The sequence below is a fragment of the Danio rerio genome, chromosome 1, assembly GCF_049306965.1.
Source record: "Danio rerio strain Tuebingen ecotype United States chromosome 1, GRCz12tu, whole genome shotgun sequence".
NCBI classification, from domain to species: domain Eukaryota; kingdom Metazoa; phylum Chordata; class Actinopteri; order Cypriniformes; family Danionidae; genus Danio; species Danio rerio.
The window spans coordinates 43,134,116-43,153,986 of NC_133176.1; the positions used below are offsets into that span (position 1 = coordinate 43,134,116).

General features: G+C 35.7%; 1 protein-coding gene across 8 annotated transcripts; it reads left to right on the plus strand.

Moving 5' to 3' along the window:
- The first annotated feature begins 620 nt into the window (after positions 1-620).
- ccdc149b (coiled-coil domain containing 149b) lies at positions 621-19,824 on the plus strand. 8 transcript variants are annotated; one of them, XR_012399017.1, is made up of 13 exons: positions 621-806; positions 3,002-3,163; positions 5,678-5,716; positions 7,797-7,904; positions 8,021-8,137; positions 8,682-8,854; positions 10,699-10,771; positions 10,880-10,964; positions 11,073-11,600; positions 11,690-13,484; positions 13,627-13,659; positions 13,798-13,884; positions 18,356-19,596. XR_012399017.1 is itself a non-coding variant. In XM_005160000.6 (13 exons), exons 1-13 carry the CDS (start codon positions 756-758, stop codon positions 18,922-18,924), a joined length of 1,719 nt encoding a protein of 572 aa, XP_005160057.1. In that variant the 5' UTR covers positions 621-755; the 3' UTR covers positions 18,925-19,596. The 8 variants fall into 8 exon arrangements, 6 of the variants coding, with proteins under 6 accessions (XP_005160057.1, XP_073795868.1, XP_073795922.1 ...); XR_012399039.1 differs by having other exon boundaries at positions 18,359-19,596; XM_005160000.6 differs by having other exon boundaries at positions 11,073-11,220; positions 13,408-13,484; positions 18,359-19,596.
- The last annotated feature ends 47 nt before the right edge of the window (positions 19,825-19,871 follow it).

The following is a 19,871-nucleotide window of genomic DNA, read 5'->3' on the forward strand; positions in this document are numbered from 1 at the left end:
TATGACAAGATATGGGTGTTGTTTTGCTTTTATGTCAACCTACTGTAGGTTTTAGATTGAATACAGCAGATATAGGCTACCTATATCATAATATTGGTAGACGGAGTTTTGATGACCCAAATTAAGTAAAACGTCCCTTACTCAAGTACTTTTTAGCACGCAAAAGTCAAATTTGAGTATATGAAATAGTTTCCAACATAATTTTGTCTTGTGAAAATGACCAGTGTGGTGATGAGAAAAAAAAATTAATGTCAAGTTATATATATATATATATATATATATATATATATATATATATATATATATATATATATATATGAATACTTAATTTGAAGATAACCATGGTTTTCCTAAACTAAACGTGCAAGATTTTCCCTTGTCAGACCCATCGAAGGTTTTCTACGTTGAAAACTGAACTGAACTATGTGTGTGCGTTTACGAAATTCGTCACATTAAGTTTACAGGCTGTTAACAAATATACTGCAGCGAAAATGCATTTACAGCAAGTTCTGGGACAATTACCGTAAAAATCTACATTACAACTGACACATTTGTTATATTTTATGCAGCACCGTCACTTCATCCCTGTTTAAAGCTGCTGGCGGATCATCATCCCAGCCGGAAGTGATGTAGCCTACGCAATGTTGATGAAATCCGAAACATGTAATCGTGACATCCTCGTCGCAACAGATGCTTACAACGTGACAATTCTTGCAACAGACAGATTTTTTTAGGAGATTATAACCTGTCCGAAAATGAATCCTTCCAGGAGAAGCGAAAGTGATTGGCAGGGTCTGGTGAATGAGGTAGGAAACGCAGACATATTGATGCCTCACGCTCACTCTATGAATCATACTATCAGCACTGCAATACCGAGGATGCACACATTAACCATATCAGGTGTTTTTTTAATGAAAACCACGACTAGAGGTGTTGACAGTATAAGGAGGTAATTTTATAAAAACTATTTGTCATATTTGCTGATTTACAGACGTGTGATTTCGCTTACTGTAACCGTGTTTTGATACTGCATCTTGACAGCTTGGTTGTTTCATCGAATGATAACGTTAGTACTTTTCCCATTACATCTTTAAATTCTTTGAACAATAGTAGCTAAAATACGCAGTGTAGGACACAACATGATCGACAGAGGGATTAACTTAATCTTTCTCTTCGTCAACATCCTTGAAGATGAATTCAGGACATTTATATGAAGCAGTTCTTCAGATACATTAATTGAAATACAGTACAGGATAATTAAGGTAAAATTGGTTTTATATTCGCACATTTGTTGAATGACAACTTGTGACACCCTCCCTATATGGTTTACCATGGTACTTTGATTATTTGGTCTAAATCACATGCAAGTATGACTTCAAGACACCATTAGCACTATTTAATTGACTGTGAACAATGTTGTACTTCGATAGTCTTTGGATGCTAATGTGCTTTCCTTGTTTAAAAAATGTAAATAATAATAATTTAAAAATATAATATTAAGGAGAAAGTTTGAATGTGTAATATATATCCAACTATACCTCAATTACAGGACAACACTTAATATCGACAAATTATACGTCTGCACATTCAGCAGAGGTTTGTGTTTATTGTCATGAATCTCTAATTTAGCAGAGCATTTACATCTAAACAAATTAGAGTAAATAACAGACCTGCATGTACTTTGTATGTATTTCCATAATTATTTTAATAAATTTAGGCTATATTAAATAGATTCAAGAACATGTTCAAGTACTGTTGCCAAATGTCTGGTTGATTCCTTAAAAATATTAAAAATGAATTTATGGGGTCACAAAATTACCTAAATTATATTATAATGATCTAACTTAAACTGTTAAGATGCAGATTATTTTAATTTGAAGCCTCAAAAACTGCTGTTTAATTAAATACTTTTTTTTATAATGTCAGGAATCACCAAATAAATGATGAGTAAGTATTAGGAATGTCGCAATATCATTAATTCATCCTACGATACTATACCAGCTTAAGTATCACGATAACAAGTAGTATTGCGATACTGTAATTCATAACTCCATTTATAAAGAAAATTGTTAAATGTACTATATTTTACATGTTATAATAGGTCTTAAATTTAATGCAAATTATTTGAATGTCACTTCACCTACAATTTATTGATTCTTTTTATTTTGTTGGTACCTGACCAACAAAAAGTATGTTAAAATAAAGATAAATTAAACCAAATTAAATTTGTTACAAAAGTAAAATTTTTCCTAGAAAATTTGGCTTTATGAGGTGGTCAAAAATTGTTTCAATCTTTCCTGTTGCTATTTTGGGTTTCTCATCTATTGTTTTTTTTTTCAGTCCTAACAATCCAACAAAGTAATTCAAAATTTAACTTTGTGAGTCGCTCTTTTCAAAAGATTGTTGCAATTGTAGCTACTAAATCCTATTGAGAGGAACAGAAATGAACTGATTCAAATGTGCGTTTGAAATGTCAGAAAACATCAGAAAACATGCAACCTTAAAACCTTAAAACAGTGGCATCGCCAGTATTTTAGAGCCATAGTATCACGATACTACCATAGGACCAGTAAACCGTTTAATCCTAGTGGTGCAGTGGCTAGCACTGTCTCCTCACAGCAAGAAGGTCGCTGGTTAGACCAAAATGGGTCAGTTGGCATTTCTGTGTGGAGTTTGCATGTTCTCCTTGTGTTCGTGTGGGTTTCTCTCACAATCCAAAATGAATGATAAATTATGGTTCATTATTTCAATCTTTAGATTTGTGTGAAAAGTTTGAAACGTGAAATGCGTCATCATTTTAGCATCAGTAGAAATGTCTGCATTGTAAGTATTTAAAATGTACAATTCAGTCTTGGAGTCAAATCTGAGGGTTTTTTGCTGGAAAATATACTCTAACTTTGCTAGAAGCCACTTTGATCCTTGTTTTCTTTTTTTTCTGCAGTGGTGACTAATGTATTGAGTCGAAGCAATAAAAACCCTATTGTTTTCTTTCTGTGCCCAGTTCCTGGTGTGCAAAAGAAAGCTGGAGAGTAAGAAGGAGGCACTGCTGATCTTATCGAAAGAACTGGACACTTGCCAGCAGGAAAGGGATCAGTTCAAACTGATGGCAAACCAGCTCCGTGAGCGCCACCAAGGCCTGAAGAAAAAGTACAGAGAGCTCATAGTATGTCTTCTCTTCTCCTATTATATGCTAATCTTTTACATTACCTTTAAGTTAATGAAACACTAATGTAAAAGTAAAAAGTTAAAACCAGCACATAAGTTAAAGTATGATCTATTTAATTAAATGGCTTTCTTTAAAAGATTCAAATGATAGAAAATTTGCTAATTTACTGACTAGTTTGCTTGACAATACTTTATTGTAAAATCAGTAGTTATTACTACTATTTATGCAGATGTAAAAGTAAATCTAGGGCCTTTTCTACTGCATGAACAGTTATTTTAAGAAACAATAACAGGATATAGAATTTAAACCACACTAAACTGAACTAGAGCTGCACGATTCTGGCTAAAATGAGAATCGCGATTTTTTTTTTGCTTAAAATAAAGATCACGATTTTCTCACGATTCTGTAGATGTAAAAAAAATATGGTAAAAACAAACTTATGGCACAACCTCGATAATAATATTATGTGTAGGTCTACTGGTTTTTATAAATAATTATATTCTACTCATAATAATTATGATGTTGAATTATTATGTTTGAGATATATGCTTGCAATCTCTCATATTAGACAAATTTATTTACTGGTAAAATCAGACATTTGCCATTATCAGATTATATTCAACAATATATAGGCTAGAGTAGTTATTCTGACATATTAAACATTTATTTTCATGTACAACTGTGGGCTCGCTATGAAAGAAAAAACATATCAAATGCTTGCCGTAATCATAACTCTAAAATGCGATATGATCATTTAAATGAAGTGCACACTTTCGGTTTCATTTTGACTGCTAAGTGCTTGTTGATACTTCGCTCGCGGCTCCCAAACAATCACTCTGTGCCACAAACAGAATATTATTTACAACTGTATAACCTGTAACTCGCAACATATGCAGGTTCTGTTCAGTAAAGTAGACGCGCGCGCGCCCTTTCTGTGATAACAGCTCACGGTCAGCAGCTCACTTCACGTGTGATTTCCCGGCCGCAAAAACATCATTATATGAAGACAAAAATGACCTTTTTAGGTGAATTTTACCTTATACATTACGTGACTCATTCAACATCATTTGGAGGTGTCAATGTCACTGAGCAACGTATGTGAAACAATGAAAAGACTCGTGCAGCCGCCTTTTCTTCTCTCCTGAACTTGAAAATATGATTGGCAGAATCGTAGAATTGCTGAATTAAGATCGTCTGGGGGGTCGAATCGAGATTGCGATCTTTTAATGATTAATTGTGCAGCTCTAAACTGAAATAAAACTAAACTGAACTTCAACTCTGAATCTGGACTTTACTAGAAGTTCTATGTGAAGCTGTTTTATAAAGGTAATTCAGCAGCAATACTCGAGAGCTTGCAAATGTAAATGTGAGCACTTGTGATAATAATATTTGTGTGTGTGGGTTGAAATGTACACTCACAGCTCTGATGTGAACAGCTGAATCCCTCAATTTGCACACACGCACGACAATCAGCGCACTTGTGTTTTGAATTAGAAGTTGCAGATTATTAGTTGTGTATTTCTAAAGTGTCATTCACAAATACAAAATGACAGACACGTGTGCACGGCAAAGTTGATTGCATCTTCGCTCTACAACCACAGGGACTCACAACCTCTCAGATTCGTCAGTACAACTACAAATCTCTCGCGCTCTGACTTTTGCTACACATCTCCCATAGATATATGCATTAGATGTCGCCTACCCTGTTGTTGTCTATTTGAAGGAATGCGTCAATAGAGCCGCCATTTTAGTACAGGGAAGCGCTCCTTTGAAAAGAATGCGGGACCAAGCTGCAGTGGAGGACTGTGGCCATCCAGAGCCAGAGAATTACACATATACACATATATCTATGATCGGGAGTTTTTCCAGACGTCAGTATGCAATTTGTTTTTAATTACGAGACTTATAGTTTTATGTTATAGTGAATGCAGTTCACTATATCAATGACTCAATAACGTTAACCGTTTAGCATAAAAGTTCATAACATACAAAAATGTAAAAAACTAAATGTTACCTATGAAATGTTCTGCCTTTGTGCTTTGTTTTCTATGTTTGCTCGTGACTACACCCATAGAGCGCTAAAGTCCAGCATCTTCACATAATAAAACGTCTTGACTAGTGCGGTTGTATGACACTTGTCCTGGGAGCACTGTACAAATATGGTGGCGTTATTAACGCATGCTCAGGGTCCCTATGCGATATCTAGTGTATACATCTATGCACATCTCCCGCGATCTCTGTAGCAGAACTCGTCTGTGCACTCGCAGTTGCAGAGGCGCGAGCAGCGCGGGGCAAGGGAGGGGCGTGGCAGGTGTAAAGCTGCTTTATTGGCAGATGCCTGACCAAGAACAATACATATTGTTTATATATAAATAAACATGAATTAAATTGAATATACATTTAAATCAGTTATGCTTGGCTTGCATGGGTTCAGCTTTGTGATGCACGTTTGAGAAAAAGTTTAAATGTAACTGCTTAACTGTTTTATATCATTTTATGTCTAATTGACAGGATGGTGACCCCTCGCTGCCACCTGAAAAAAGAAACCAAGTATGCTTTTCTCCTTTTTAAGTATGTGACCCAGGACGACAAAACCAGTCTATTGTTGTTATAACCAAAAATGCATTATAGGGGCCAAAAATAGTTTTCTTTATGACAGAAATCATTAGAATATTAAGAAAAAAATCATCTTCCATGAAGCATTTTGTAAGTGTCCTACTTTAAATATTTAAATTTACATTTATTCATTTAGTAGATGCCTATTGCCCAAAGCGACTTGCAAGTGAGAAGGCATAAATATGTAAAAACGGATTTTTTGATTAGTAATATGCTTTGCTAAGCAATTGATTTAGACTCATTTAAAGGCAATTTTATCAATATTTTAATTTGTATTGAACTCTCAGAGTCAGTTGGCATTTCTGTGAAGTTTGCATTTTCTCCCCGTGTTTGCTTGGGTTTCCTCCGGATGCTCTGGTTTCCCCCACAGTCCAAAGACATGAGCTGTAGGTGAATTGGGTAAGCTAAATTGTCCGTAGTGTATGTTTGTGAATGGGTGTGTGTGTGGATGTTTCCCTGTGATGGGTTGCAGCTGGAAGGCCATCTGCTGCATAAAACATATGCTGGATAAATTGGTGGCTCATTGCGCTATGGTCACCCCTGATTAATAAATGGACTAAGCTATATTTGCCCACAGTCCGTTTTTTCCCGGGAGTTTCTTGTATTTCAGACCTATCTCCCGTTTTGCCTTTTCTCCCGGAAAACTCCCATAATTCCACTTCCTTTCCCCGGTCCTCAGTTGTTTGGTACAATCTATTACACCAGGCACCCCTTCAGGTGCCACTCTCCCCACTTTTTGGAATTTCCAGCACCTGCAGAGTCTCCAAATGGTACTGGACACAGATACTTCTTCCATTTTCTTAGCTTTTCCAGCCTCTGTAAAGTACTGGACACAGACACATCTTCCCGGTTAGCAGGTATGGACTAAGACGAAAAAGAAATTGAATGAATGAATGAACTCTCAGATATTCTAATAGTTGTATCTCAGCCAAATAATGTCCATTCCCAACAAACCATACATTTCAGATGATGTACAGCAGTGATAATAAGTATTGAACACGTCATGCTTTTTTATGTGAATAATATTTCTGAAGGAGCTTTTAACATGGAATTGTACCAGACTTTGGTAAAAACCCAAACAATACAAACATAAAAATAAAACAAAACTAAAAAATCTGAAAAATGAGGTAATGTGTAATAACAGTGAAATGACACAAGCAGAAAGTACTGAACTACTGAAAGCGTTTAATACTTTAGATAAAAGGCTTTTTTTGCTGATGGCAGCTTAAACATGTCACAAGTCACATGAATTGTTCAGGTGTGAGTTTTTTCACAGACCTCAACAGAGTGTAAAAATCTTGATGGTTCTGTGGGTCTCGTCTCTCAAATCTAATCTTTACTTAGTGTTTTCTGTTGGATTCAAGTCAGGTGATTGGCTGGGTCATTCTACAGCTTGATTGTCTTTCTCTGAAAGCGTTTGACATTTTCCTTGGCTGTGTTTCGGATCATTGTCTTGCTGAAATGTCCACTCTGGTTTCATCTTCATCATCTTTATAATGTATATGTTGGACTGAAGCATCAGATATTTATTTACAATGACAAAGGGCAGAGGGTTGCTGAAGAACTACTAAGAGATTTCAGCTGCTGTCTGGGCTTTTACTGCCTTTTTACACCTCCCTTTCTTCATGTGTTCAATACTTTTTCCGTGTCATTTTATTACACATAACTTCATTTGTAAACTAATTCGATTTTTTTAGTTTTTTGCATACTTACGTTTCTTTGGTTGCTATCAACATCCAGTGAGAATTTCAAGTCAACAGCACCTTTAGAAATATGTTTTCTGAGAAAAACTGTCACGTTTCAATGCTTATTTTCTCTACTGTATGAATCTCAATTTCAAAATACTGACGATTACGACTGATTTTGTGGTCTAGGGTCACAAATGCCTTATTGGATGCCCGTTAGATGATGCTTTATATATGTAAAGCATCTATTTAGTTTGTTAAGTTGTTAAGTTTTTATTATGCATTGAAAAGTTGAATGTGTTGTAGAATGGATGTTTAACTTACCACAGGTCAATCTGGCCCAGTTACTGAGAGACTCACGAGAGCACAACAAACAGCTGAGCGAGGAGCTGAAAGAACTGAAGCAGCGTTTAGCTGAGGTGCATGGGGATAACAAGGTACGGGCTCTACTTCAAACACGTCATGACATTGCTTTGCTTGACTTGTCAATGTGTAGTGACCGTTTGATCATGGTCCATACTATATAGACATATGCAGTGTTTCCATCCCACAGCTGTTGAGGATGACCATCGCAAAGCAACGTTTAGGGGATGAAGAGGTGGGAACTCGACATTTTCCAGCCCACGAGAGAGAAGATCTCGTTCAGCAGCTGGAAAGAGCTCGAGAACAGGTGCATTGGTGCTCTCGGCTTTCCTCACATGTTGAATTAGATTCAAACTTTGGATTTAAAACTTACGCTAATGTGTTTTCATTTTAAAATTGCGATTTAGAATAAAATCTTCTACAGACTGCCAGAAATATATATATATATATATATATATATATATATATATATATATATATATATATATATATATATATATATATATATATATATATATACAGTGTAAAATGCATAATATGAGAACATTCATGCACACTGGCCATGAGAATATTATGCGGACATTCGTACTTTTTGTTTTCCAGTTATGTGATTGTCTCATGAGAGCGGCTTGGTGAATTGGAGTTATGATACGCAATAGTACAAAAGAACAATCAGAAAACGCCCATGCCTTCACCTCGTTTACGAAATAAAAAGTCTGTCAAAATCAATAGAGCTCTATTACGCTATCAAAAAAATGTAAAATTAGACACTTGCATCAAAATTGTTCATAACTTTTTGAATGACACAATAAAAATGGTCTGTTCTGTGTCCTAACCTTCTGGTGTTGTAGACTGAAGCGCTGGAACAAAGCTTAAAGGCAGCCACAGATGAACTTCAGGATGTGAGAGCAGAGCGTAATGTGTACCAGGAGAAAGCTCACAGACTCAATCTGGAAATTAACCACATCTTGGGCAGCCATGAGAATCGAATCCTGGATATAGATGCTCTGTGTATGGAGAACAGGTCGGTGTTTTTGCATCTGCAGTATGTAATATATAAAATAGTTATACCACACATGCCGAGATTTATTATTAATTGGGTATTTAATGTGAATGTGGTGTGAATATAGAGTGCTAAAAAAGAGACATGTTTGTATATCAGCCACTTTATAAATGTTAGCATCACCCTTGTTCTCTTGATAAAACCCAGTAGATTTTTCTATTTACTTTTGGGTTATAGGAGACTATAATTTAAGGGTGTTTTATTTGTTGTAATAATCCTTAAAGATTAACACAACATTTATGAATTTTGAAGCTTATAAACAATTTATTGAAAGAGATTAAAAGGGACGCTATATCCAAACTACACCTTGGTCACAAAACTTCATTGTCACCTTCAGCAAGTGTACAACAGCTTTCAAAACACCAGGGAGTAAAAGCAGACCAGCGAGTTGATGTTTTTTCAGTTTGGTGTGAACTGAAGTCTTTTAATAGACAACCTTTATGGTCTCATTTAATCACTTGTTAGCAACCACCTTATTACACAAGCTAAAGAAACTTTTTAAACAGACATAAAATATAATTTACTTCATACCTTATTTCAAGCATTTAACCAAATCCAATTTGAATATTTAAAAAACAAGCAAGTTTATAAAATGCTAACGTTTTGAGCCTTTCAGCATCCAGATTTTTAGTAAGACTGACCTCTAGTGGTGTGGTGGGAGCATAACAATCAGTGATGTGACGGTTTTAAAGGTTCAGGACACACTGGAGAACTTTTTTTTTTTTTAAATATTAACAGATTTGTGTGTGTTGAGCATCAGTTAAGACAATGTTAGCACCTATCAGCTTTAATTGTGGGGAAAACTGGATAATTTTGAGCTTTTGTCAGCTAATTTCAACTTCCGGGTTTAAAATGATTTTTGGGGCGGGATCAAAATCGGCGACGTAGCGCAGTACTGCAAGTGCAATGATGACGCGTCGGTTTCTCATTATTATTCAAATCGGAGTTTTCTTATCCTATGAGAAGAGCCGGCTGCTTAATTATTCATGAGACCTGCCAGAGTCAAGCCCGAGCTGAGAGACACGCCACAGTATTCAGCCGTTCATGAAGGCTCATATGCTTTTGTTTCCATCATCCACGGGGTTTGTTGCATGTTTTCCCCCGCGATCTTGTCAGGGCCGATCATACAGCAAAGCTGTGTGTGTGCTGCTAGCATTTTTGTCAGGAGAGCAGCACGAGAATTAGAGAATGGCGGACGCTGTCTTTTATCAGGAGTTCGTTCACATTCAGACACATCACTGTGCTGCTGTGTTCGCCTAAATCCTCCAGATTACCAGCAGGGCTAATGGTTAAAATAGACAGGTCAGGAGACCTGCTGCACTAAGTCTGCTGGATACAGGGATTGAGGAAGAAGTCCTCATTTATAGTGTTTACATGAACACATCTTTATAATGATATAAATTGTGGTTATGTGTATATGAAATTACGAATAACAAATGTAGCAGGGCATTAAATCACTGTTCATTTCTTCGCATTTTAACTTTGTAAAATATAAACTCATGCGTCTCCTCATGGTTTGTCTCATTTTGTGAGCTAATTGACTACAACAGTTGTTCGCTCACGTTCTCCCCTGCTGGCCACGCCCACTCCTGCCCGATGCTCGCGGAGCTCCACGCCCATTAATCATGCATCTTTTGAAAAAATTCTGAAGTAGACTTTAACCGAAAGTGGGGGTGTCATGGCCCTTTAAAAAGGTGTCCATCTGATGTTGTTCGTGCTAATTTTAGCTAGTCATGTCATGCGGTATCTGATTATCTAGTTGAAGTCTTCAGAATATCTTTTTTTGGTCATTTTTGTTGCTTTAGATATCTTCATGAGCGGCTTATGCAGCTTCAGGAGGAGGTCAGTCTCCTCAAATCAAACGTGATGAAGTACAAGGTATTTATTGCATGTTTACATGCTCATAAACAATTAACTTGCATTTTTTAAGGATTCATTTTACTCTATATTCTTATGTAAAGAACACAATCATGTGTTTTATTTCAGAGTGCTTTGGAAAGCAAAAAGAACTGCAAAGTCTACGGCAAGTCTAATAGCAGTGCTTTAACAGGTGTCCTTTCTGCTAAACAAGGTAAAACATGAAACTTATCTAAAATACAAACTACACAAATAATATTTTATTTACAGTTATTTCAAGTAATACTATGTAGACATTAAGGTCCAGCTAATGTGTTTACAGTTCAAGAGCTGCTGCTTTCTGAGGAGAATGGCTGCAGTCTCCCAGTCACTTCACAGTCCATTAGTGACCTGAAGTCTCTGGCCACGGCTCTGCTGGAGACCATTCATGAGAAGAACATGGTCATTCAGCATCAGCGGCAAACCAACAAGTACCTATCTATCTGTCTGTCTGTCTGTCTAAAAAATCTCTTTGGGTAAACTTAATTTAATTGTGGGCAGGATTTCCATTCAATACATTTGTTTAGAACCAACTAAACAAAACTATTTACACAATTAAATAGATAATTGAGTTGGTACAATACATTATTATAAAATAAAAGTTTAAAAATGTTTGTATTTTTATTTAACTAAACTCAAAGTCTGTCTGTCTGTCATTGTCTGTATGTCTGTCTGTCTGTCTTTCTATCTATCTATCTATCTATCTATCTATCTATCTATCTATCTATCTATCTATCTATCTATCTATCTATCTATCTATCTATCTATCTATCTATCTATCTATCTATCTATCTCTCTCCAGATTTCATTTGTAAACATTTTTCTAGTGTTTTTTTTAAGATATATTTTATATTCTATGTATTTTTTCCAAATTTAGTTAATTTGATTGATTTCATGAAGTTGCCATTATTATCATTCTCATTTTTGTTTCATTTAAAACATTTTTTACTCACCCTAAAGTCATCCAAGCTAACCTTTTCCTTCAGTTAAATAATGAACCCATTTTGGTTAAAAATGTGGTCCTTGAAGAATTGTGATTTGTGTGCTGTTAAAAGAGTATACAAGCTAAAACTAGAAGGAAGGAAACGTCCTGGTAGGCCACGGAAGAGGTGGTTAGATGACATAGAAGATGATCTACGTACCCTAAGAGTGCATGCTTGGAGAAAGCAGGCTTTGGATCAGGAAGGCTGGAGAGGAATGATGGCCTCTACATGGGCCAAAGTGACGCTACAAGAAGTCAATGCCTACTACCACTCTGAGAGTCAAAAACAACAACAACATAAGACTTTAATATATTGCCGAGAACCACAAATGTCATTTTCTTTACTACATGTACAGTTGAAGTCAGAATTATTAGCTCCCCTTTGATTTTTTTGATTTTTTAAATATTAAATATTAATATTAATAACAGAGCAAGAATATTTTCACAGTATATCTGATATTTTTTTTTCTTCTGGAGAAAGTCTTATTTGTTTTATTTTGGCTAGAATAAAAGCAGTTTTAAATTTTTTAAATACCATTTTAAGAAAAAAAATGTATTAGCCTCTTTAGGCTATTTTTTCTCTCTATAGTCTGCAGAACAAACCATCGTTATACAATAACTTGCCTAATTACCCTAACCTGCCTAATTAACCTAGTTAAGCCTTTAAATGTCACTTTAAGCTGTATAGAAGACTCTTAAAATATCTAGCCAAATATTATTTACTGTCATCATGGCAAAGATAAAATAAATCAGTTATTAGAAATAAGTTATTAAAACTATTATGTTTAGAAATGTGTTGAAAAAATCTGCTCTCTGTTAAACAGAAATTGAAGAAAATAACAGGCAGCTAATAATCCAGGGTGGCAAATAATTCTGACTTCAACTGTACATGTTTTGTATACACAGGAATCATAGAGTTAAATTCAACACCTTTTTAAGACTCTTTCTTTACATTCTAAGACCTCATCGCCACTTTAAGTTTTAACTGTTAACATTGGCAACTTGCAGTATTTACTAATTATCGATTGTAAGAAATGAATCCTAAACTAAAACATTATTCGTATAATGAATCAAAATGCTAATCCAGCAGATGGACAGCAGGAATAACAGTGTCGCCTTGGTTACTGCAGTACACAAAGCAGCATGATAAAAAGTCTAGCAGGATTTTATCGATTTCATAAACTACACGGCATCCCCATTCACTGATTAAATTACGGCAAACAATAAAATACAGCTATATATTGCTTAAACAAAAAGTATATAACATTGAATACCTTGTAAAACATTTTTAGGGCCTTAAAATTCTCTAAAGCATAGGAAAACTCAACTCAAGCTCCGTTCCTGGAGGGCTGCAGGTCTGCACAGTTCTCTTTTGAACTCCTTGATTATTTGGATCAGCTGTGTTTTTTTATGGTTGGAGCAAAACTGTGCAGAGCTGCGGCCCTCCAGGAATTAAGTTTGAGACCTATGATCTAAATGGATTTATTGACTTTAATAGTTTTTAAGACACTGCTAATACTCTTTAGTGTTCTACTGACAAAAAGCACCAAGTACATCTTGATATTATCAAATTGACATGGTGCAAAATATTATTCAGAAATCTAATTTAGCAATTGGTTTGTGTCTATCTGAACAGGATCCTGGGTAATCGAGTGGCAGAACTGGAAAGGAAGTTGAAAACATTAGAGGTTTCTGGGTTGTGGAGTCTGCCAGGTAAACATCACATCCAATGCTATGCGGTTCATTTATCTGTCTTAATTTATCATCATTTATCTTGCTTATTTCTCATTTTTAATGGCTTTTTGAATTGTTCTCTTATGTCTGCTTTCCGCTTTCTTCCTTCATCTTTTTGGAGGCATCACCTACAATGTGTCTCTTGGACTTGGGAGTATGTTTGTTATTTCAGTATATTCACCTCTTTTCACCTTTCTACATTTCCCAAACTAATTCTGTCTCTATTAGCCTTGTTGTTAAACAACACAATGCAGCAATCATTTATAATAGTTGTGCATTTGTTGACTTACAGGAAGGAAAGCTGTTATTGTCTTGAGCGACTCTCAGCATGTCCAGTCCACCACGGAGCAGTCAGTCCATCTGACACCAGAGGCAATGGGTGAGTTGCTGACCAGAGTGCACCAAAAAGGACCTGATAAACATAATTTCTAACAGAATCAGGCTTCCCATAGCAAATATATATTGCTCTGGCTGGTAAATACTTTTGAATCACCAGAGGTCTGTGGCAGTTATATAACAGGCAGATGTGGTTCTTTGACATTTCTCTGGTTCATTTCCTCTTATCAGTCAATTGAGGTCAGTCATTCTTAACTAAAGATCAGAGAGCTGCTTCATAGTATAAATTAAAGTGTGATTCTAATTAAAATCATTGTTGTTTTCAGTTGTGCAAATTTGATTACTTTAAATCAGAATTTCAGAAAATGGTACATAAATGAACGTGATGTAACTTTTTCTTGACTGAATAGCAGTATTGTTCACGATGCTACAGTGGTCAGATGCTTACTTAACTGCTGATTTGTGTGCCTGTGTTGTTGTTGTTGTGCAGCACATACTTACTAGTTCATCTAAATCAAGGCTTCCCAAACTCAGTCCTGGAGGGCAGGTGTCCTGCAGAGTTTAGCTCCAACCCCAAGTGATCCAGCTAATCAAGCTCTTACTAGGTGTGCTATTACCTCCAGGTAAGAGCATTGAAGCAAGTTGGAGCTAAATTCTGTAGGACACCGGCCCTCAAGGACTGAATTTGGGCAGCGCTGATCTAAATATTCATAGTTGAGATATTTACTAACAGTATACTGCTGAAGAGGTGTTTTGAATGCTTTTTATGTCTAAACAAAGATCGCAAAAAAACTTACTGTGAATATATCTGGGAATATCTAGAATTCTTACAAATAAATCCACAACATTGCATTATGTGTAGTTTAAACTCAATTTTGGAACATGGTCCAAAATGTAGTACCACATTTAAGTTTGAGTAACCATCGAATAATGCATATGCCGAAATAGTTTTAGAAACAAAAAAAAAAAGGGTTTTGCAGGATAATTCTACTGACATTGCAAAAAATAAAGAAACAAAGATGCTCATGCAGTTGAAATTAAAACTAAGAGGGCTTGGGTATTAAAATGTTCTGAAAAAATAACATGACATGAAAATTCTCTTTCTTCTCCCACACACATTATGTTCTCTGTTTTATTATTATTATTATTATTATGTGTATTATATTTTTACAACTACAGCAACATGTTAAGAGCAAAATTAGTTACGAAATGAGAACAGATCCAGTAGACGCCTGATCATGTTAGTAGAGGTGGCACAACTATAACACTCTGTTTGTAATGCCGCTCACTTCTGGCAGTGGAAATGTGGCATAACTTTCTGAGCTGTGGCAAAAAATCGTTTGAGAAATAGATTTTCAAAATTGATCACTATTTTCTCTTTAATCGATTCTTAGTTTAGTTTGGTCTTGAGTGCCATCTGCTGTTCAAAACTAACCTCGCATGTAGCGCTGCATTTTGAAAATCACAGAATCGATGCAGAATTGATTACTCAAACCATTTTTCACCACATGTTTACTTGACTATCAAACATCAGTAAATCCTAGTGCATGGTTCATTTAAATAATCTCTTTGCAAAAATTAATGGTGTTGTTTATAGGTTTTTGAGTGTTCTAAAGCATAAACATACCATCATATGTTTGCAGATATTTAGGAAACATGCTAAGTGAACATTTTGTTTATTTGAAAAGCAATGCTGAAGTCAGATATTCTGCTTTGAAAATGTGTGTTACATGCCGGAACTGATGTCTTTGTTTTGGTCCCTTTAACCTGCCCAATGCCAGTTTAGCCAATTATATTTCAGCAACCCTGGTTGCCTTGTTGGAAAACCGCATATTTCATTCAGTCAATCAGAAAGGCTCTCAAAGTATGCATCCGCGATCGAAATGCGACCTCCGGTGGACAGCTTCTGAAATGAGACCCAGATTTAGCGTGCCACATGAGGTTATGTTTATTTATGTTATTTGCTAATTAATAACCTAATTAGCAAATAGCATAAACATTGCAAACATAACCATTAGGTGAGCAGGTTAAGTTGTAACCCCATGTATTAACAACATGCTTCATGTGGACATACAGAGTGATGAGCAATTTGGCTGATTGCACAAGATGAATTTAAATACAGCCATTCAGAAGCGCAGAATAGTGCACTTACTGCACTCCAACAAAATGGTAAGGTTTATAATCTAATTAATACATATTAAACCACTTTGACATTATTAAATTTAGATGCTGAATCACTGATATATGTGCCTTACACTAAGTCACAGTTCTAGATACTAAACATTTGCAGTCAGCCAGTTACTTTCATGTATTTTTAGAAGAAAATGATGAAAAAACATGTTGTAAATCCAGCAGCTCTGATCTCTCCTCCAGTATAAACTAAACAAAGCCCATGAACCTTTATTTATCAAATAATCTGATCATTATTAAGCTGTTCAAAAGACAAAATTCATGTTCTTACACCTATTTGAGAATCAGAATATCAGAGAATTCACAATACAATTAGAACGTTTGCCAGTATTTGCAGAAAAAGAAAAAAACGGACAAATATTCAATAATAAAAAGAACAATATATGAATGTTTCATTGAGTTGGTGAGTGACGTGATAAACGTGGTGCGTTTTCATGGAACCTTTAAAGGGATGCATTCAAAATGATGATCACAATAAACAAAAAACTCACACAGGGGGAGTGTTTAGGACTTAAACAGTAATATTTTTTCAAATGTAACTGATATATAGATGCACATGCAATAAGGTCAACATAAAAAAGTTCTCTTTTCTCAAGTCAACTACTCCACTCCCTTTATTACTATTCTTTCACTGTGTCTTTTAATGCATTTTAACTTTTTTTTAATGTCAAAACAGCTTTTGCACTGGCACAAGCTGTTAAAAAAATAGTTATTTCTAAAAAATGATTGGTCGTTCTTTATTTTGAATGAATCTTTTGTATGACTCAGAAAATGATGAGTCCTCTCGGAGTGGTTCGTTCATTTGCGCTCGCGCACATTTGTGCAGGTGGAGTTAAAGATTAGTTCCTTTTTCGGGGCTTCTTTCAGGTTTAAATCGTTCGTTTATCACATGAACGACAGAAGCTAATCATATACATTTAGAGCCGGAAAAAGATTTGATCCATTAATTTCTCGAGTCCTCGGGTTTTAGTCATCTCTCTTTACATGCTGTCACTTGATGAATGTAGCGTCCAGGTTAAAAGATGATTAAGTCTGTCATTGACGGTTCACGATTCATTTATTGGTCACATTACATAGAATTATTACGCGTCATTTCATCATGAATCACCGTAAGAACTAGAGAAAAAATAAACCAACAAACAAAAACTTAAACTTAAGCCAACATCAACAATCAAACATTAATCTTAAGCAAACAAACCAAATGACCGTATTTTCCCTTAAAGCAGGAGCTAAAACTCATGCACGGGGAATCCGTGAAGCAGCCGTATACATGTGCTTTTTTTTACCGTGTTTCACCTAGCGATCCATGCTTTGCTTTACACCCATTACTACATGCGATATATATCCAGTAGGCTTCACAATCTCGATATCATAATAGGGTATATGCGGAGCTAGTGTTTCTTCCCATACTGATAACCTTCTGGTGACCTGTTATTGTGACTTTTTTCCATTTTATACGGTTCCTTTTACAGCATCAATGTTGTATTGTAATTAAAAGGCATTCAGTTAAATAGACTTTGGCATTCATTTAGTTGCTCAAGTATAAAACGAGAAAAAAAGTTGTTTACTCGCACTCGCCCGTCAGGCGCAGAAGCTCCATTGAATGTACTGGGGTAAAATAATGTTGCGGGGAAACATGTCATTTAATGCAGTGCTTATTGTACATTCTGAGACCCACTTCATATCGTATATCTGTCAGCCAGTTGTGATTGCTGATTTTTTAAAGAAAACAGACCTTAAACATGCCGATTTTGCAATGCCATACAGTTCACCGAAAGTGCTTAACCCAGGTTTACTGGCAAATTAAAAGTCCTTTAGCATACTTTGGCATATACCCTATTAAAGTCCACAACAACTTAATTCATTCAACTAATCAAACCATAAATAAAATACAACATCATAACAACAACATATTTCTAAATCATAAACAAAGTAACACAGTGATTCAAGTTTCTTTACAACTTAAAAACCAGAAGACTCAAAAAAGGTAAACTAGTTTTTTCTCTACGATTTGGCTCAGACTGTGTGCATTGATTAAGCTTGTACAGGACTGTCTGTAAGACATGAATAAACCAGTCAAACTTGAAGAGCTGTCAGAAGAGGTGAGCTGAAATGATCGTAGAAAAAAGACCAGGTGAACAATAACTAATTATTTCCTCTTTCTTAAAGCATTCTAGTTAGCAAATTCTAGAAAATTGAACTAAATGACTCAAAAAGATTCGTTCATCTCAATGAACAAGACTCAAAGATCTGAGTCAGTAAAATGATCCAAACTTTCCATCACTAAAAAATGACATTAACTTGCTAACGTTCTCTCTCTCTAGTAGCAGATGAGGAGATTGTTACCGGAGAAGAGGTCACAGAAGATACCGGACTCAGCGCGGACTTCAGCCAAGATGAATGTCAAGCCGGGGCAGTGGAGCTAAACCAAAACTCTGACTATTTTACCCACACATATTCAGTCTCAGCAACTCCACAAGTCAGTACTCCTGCAGAAAACATCCAGCCGGTGGAGAGCATGCAGAGTAAAACGCTTGCTCTCTGTGACTCTGAGAGATCTGCGTGTACTGCTGAGAGATCAGAACAACACGATGAAGATCTCCAAAGTGGGGGACATCAGTCAATGAGCACAGAAGCGTCTTTGAAAGCTTTAGAAGAACAGGCTGTGGAGAATGATAATTTCTCCGGGGACTGTGAAAGTCAAGGTGCATTAGAGGACAGTCAGCCTGTGACATCAGAGACCTCTGGCAGCTTTGACTGTATTTCAGGATCTGAGTCTTGCACAGCAGAACAGCAAACGGAGCGGTCGATTGAAGAAGAAACAGAGCATGCTTCCCTAAACACAAGTCCACCTGAACAAACTTCACCACACCAGGAATGTCCTTCTTCATGATGTTAAAAACTCGCAAGAGCATTCACGAAAGCACCTCCATTTATTTCTAGTCCACCACTTAAATTAAGTGTCTGATTCAGAATGAAAAAAGTTTGAATGTATAAATTAAATGTCTTCATCTTTCCAGTTAAGATGAAAGCAAGGTATAGGTTGACCTAAATGCAAGATGGTAAAACCAGCAAGCTGATTAATCAAACCTGGAATATCTAATATAAGCATTTTCAATTATTTGAGATCATTCTGTGTTTGAATCCCACAATCACGACACTACCAGCGAATTTGTTTTCTTTATTTTCCATAACATTATTGTGAAAGCATACGTAATCATTTCATCTTTATGTATTTTGATTATTTAAGCATCTTTGCCATTGCTTTTGATGGATTTTGAGGGTAAGATGTGACTTTTTTTCCTCTTAAACCACAACATTCATGTTCATATGCATAATGTATTTATTTACTCTTTCGTTTATTCAGCTACATATTTTTTTATTCATTATGGAGTTGAGTATTTTTATTTAATTTCATATATGTCTTATTTATTATTTGTGATCTTGATGATTGTAATAGTGCTTGATCTGTGATGGTGTAAAAATCATTGTCTGTAGATCACCTGATATTATTACACTGTAATGTGGTGTAAAATTAAAACAATCATCAGTTTGAATGCTTAAACTATACTCATTTATGCTAAAAAGCACTGCACTGCAATACCCCTATGTCATGTTCTGCTGCTATGTGTTGTGCCTAAAAGCGGCTATTGCATTAGCTTCCTTGTTTTGTGTTTGCCTGACCTGTTGCTGCGTCAAGATTTTCGTACTGACGGTCACGGTTTATCTCAAGTCCATGTCCTTACGGCAGCGCTTTATTGAAATAAAGGTTAACGTTCGGGATAACAAACACCACTATTGTTGTGAGGGCACGTTACTTTTTGTTTACGTCCTGGTAAC

Bases quoted from the DNA above. Each gene is read 5' to 3' on its own strand.
- ccdc149b (NM_001002710.2), top strand. From the start codon at position 756: ATGAATCCTTCCAGGAGAAGCGAAAGTGATTGGCAGGGTCTGGTGAAT. The intron at 3,164-5,677 runs GTATGTCTTCTC...TCTAATTGACAG, and splicing joins AAAAGTACAGAGAGCTCATA to GATGGTGACCCCTCGCTGCC. The intron at 7,905-8,020 runs GTACGGGCTCTA...TCCATCCCACAG, and splicing joins AGGTGCATGGGGATAACAAG to CTGTTGAGGATGACCATCGC.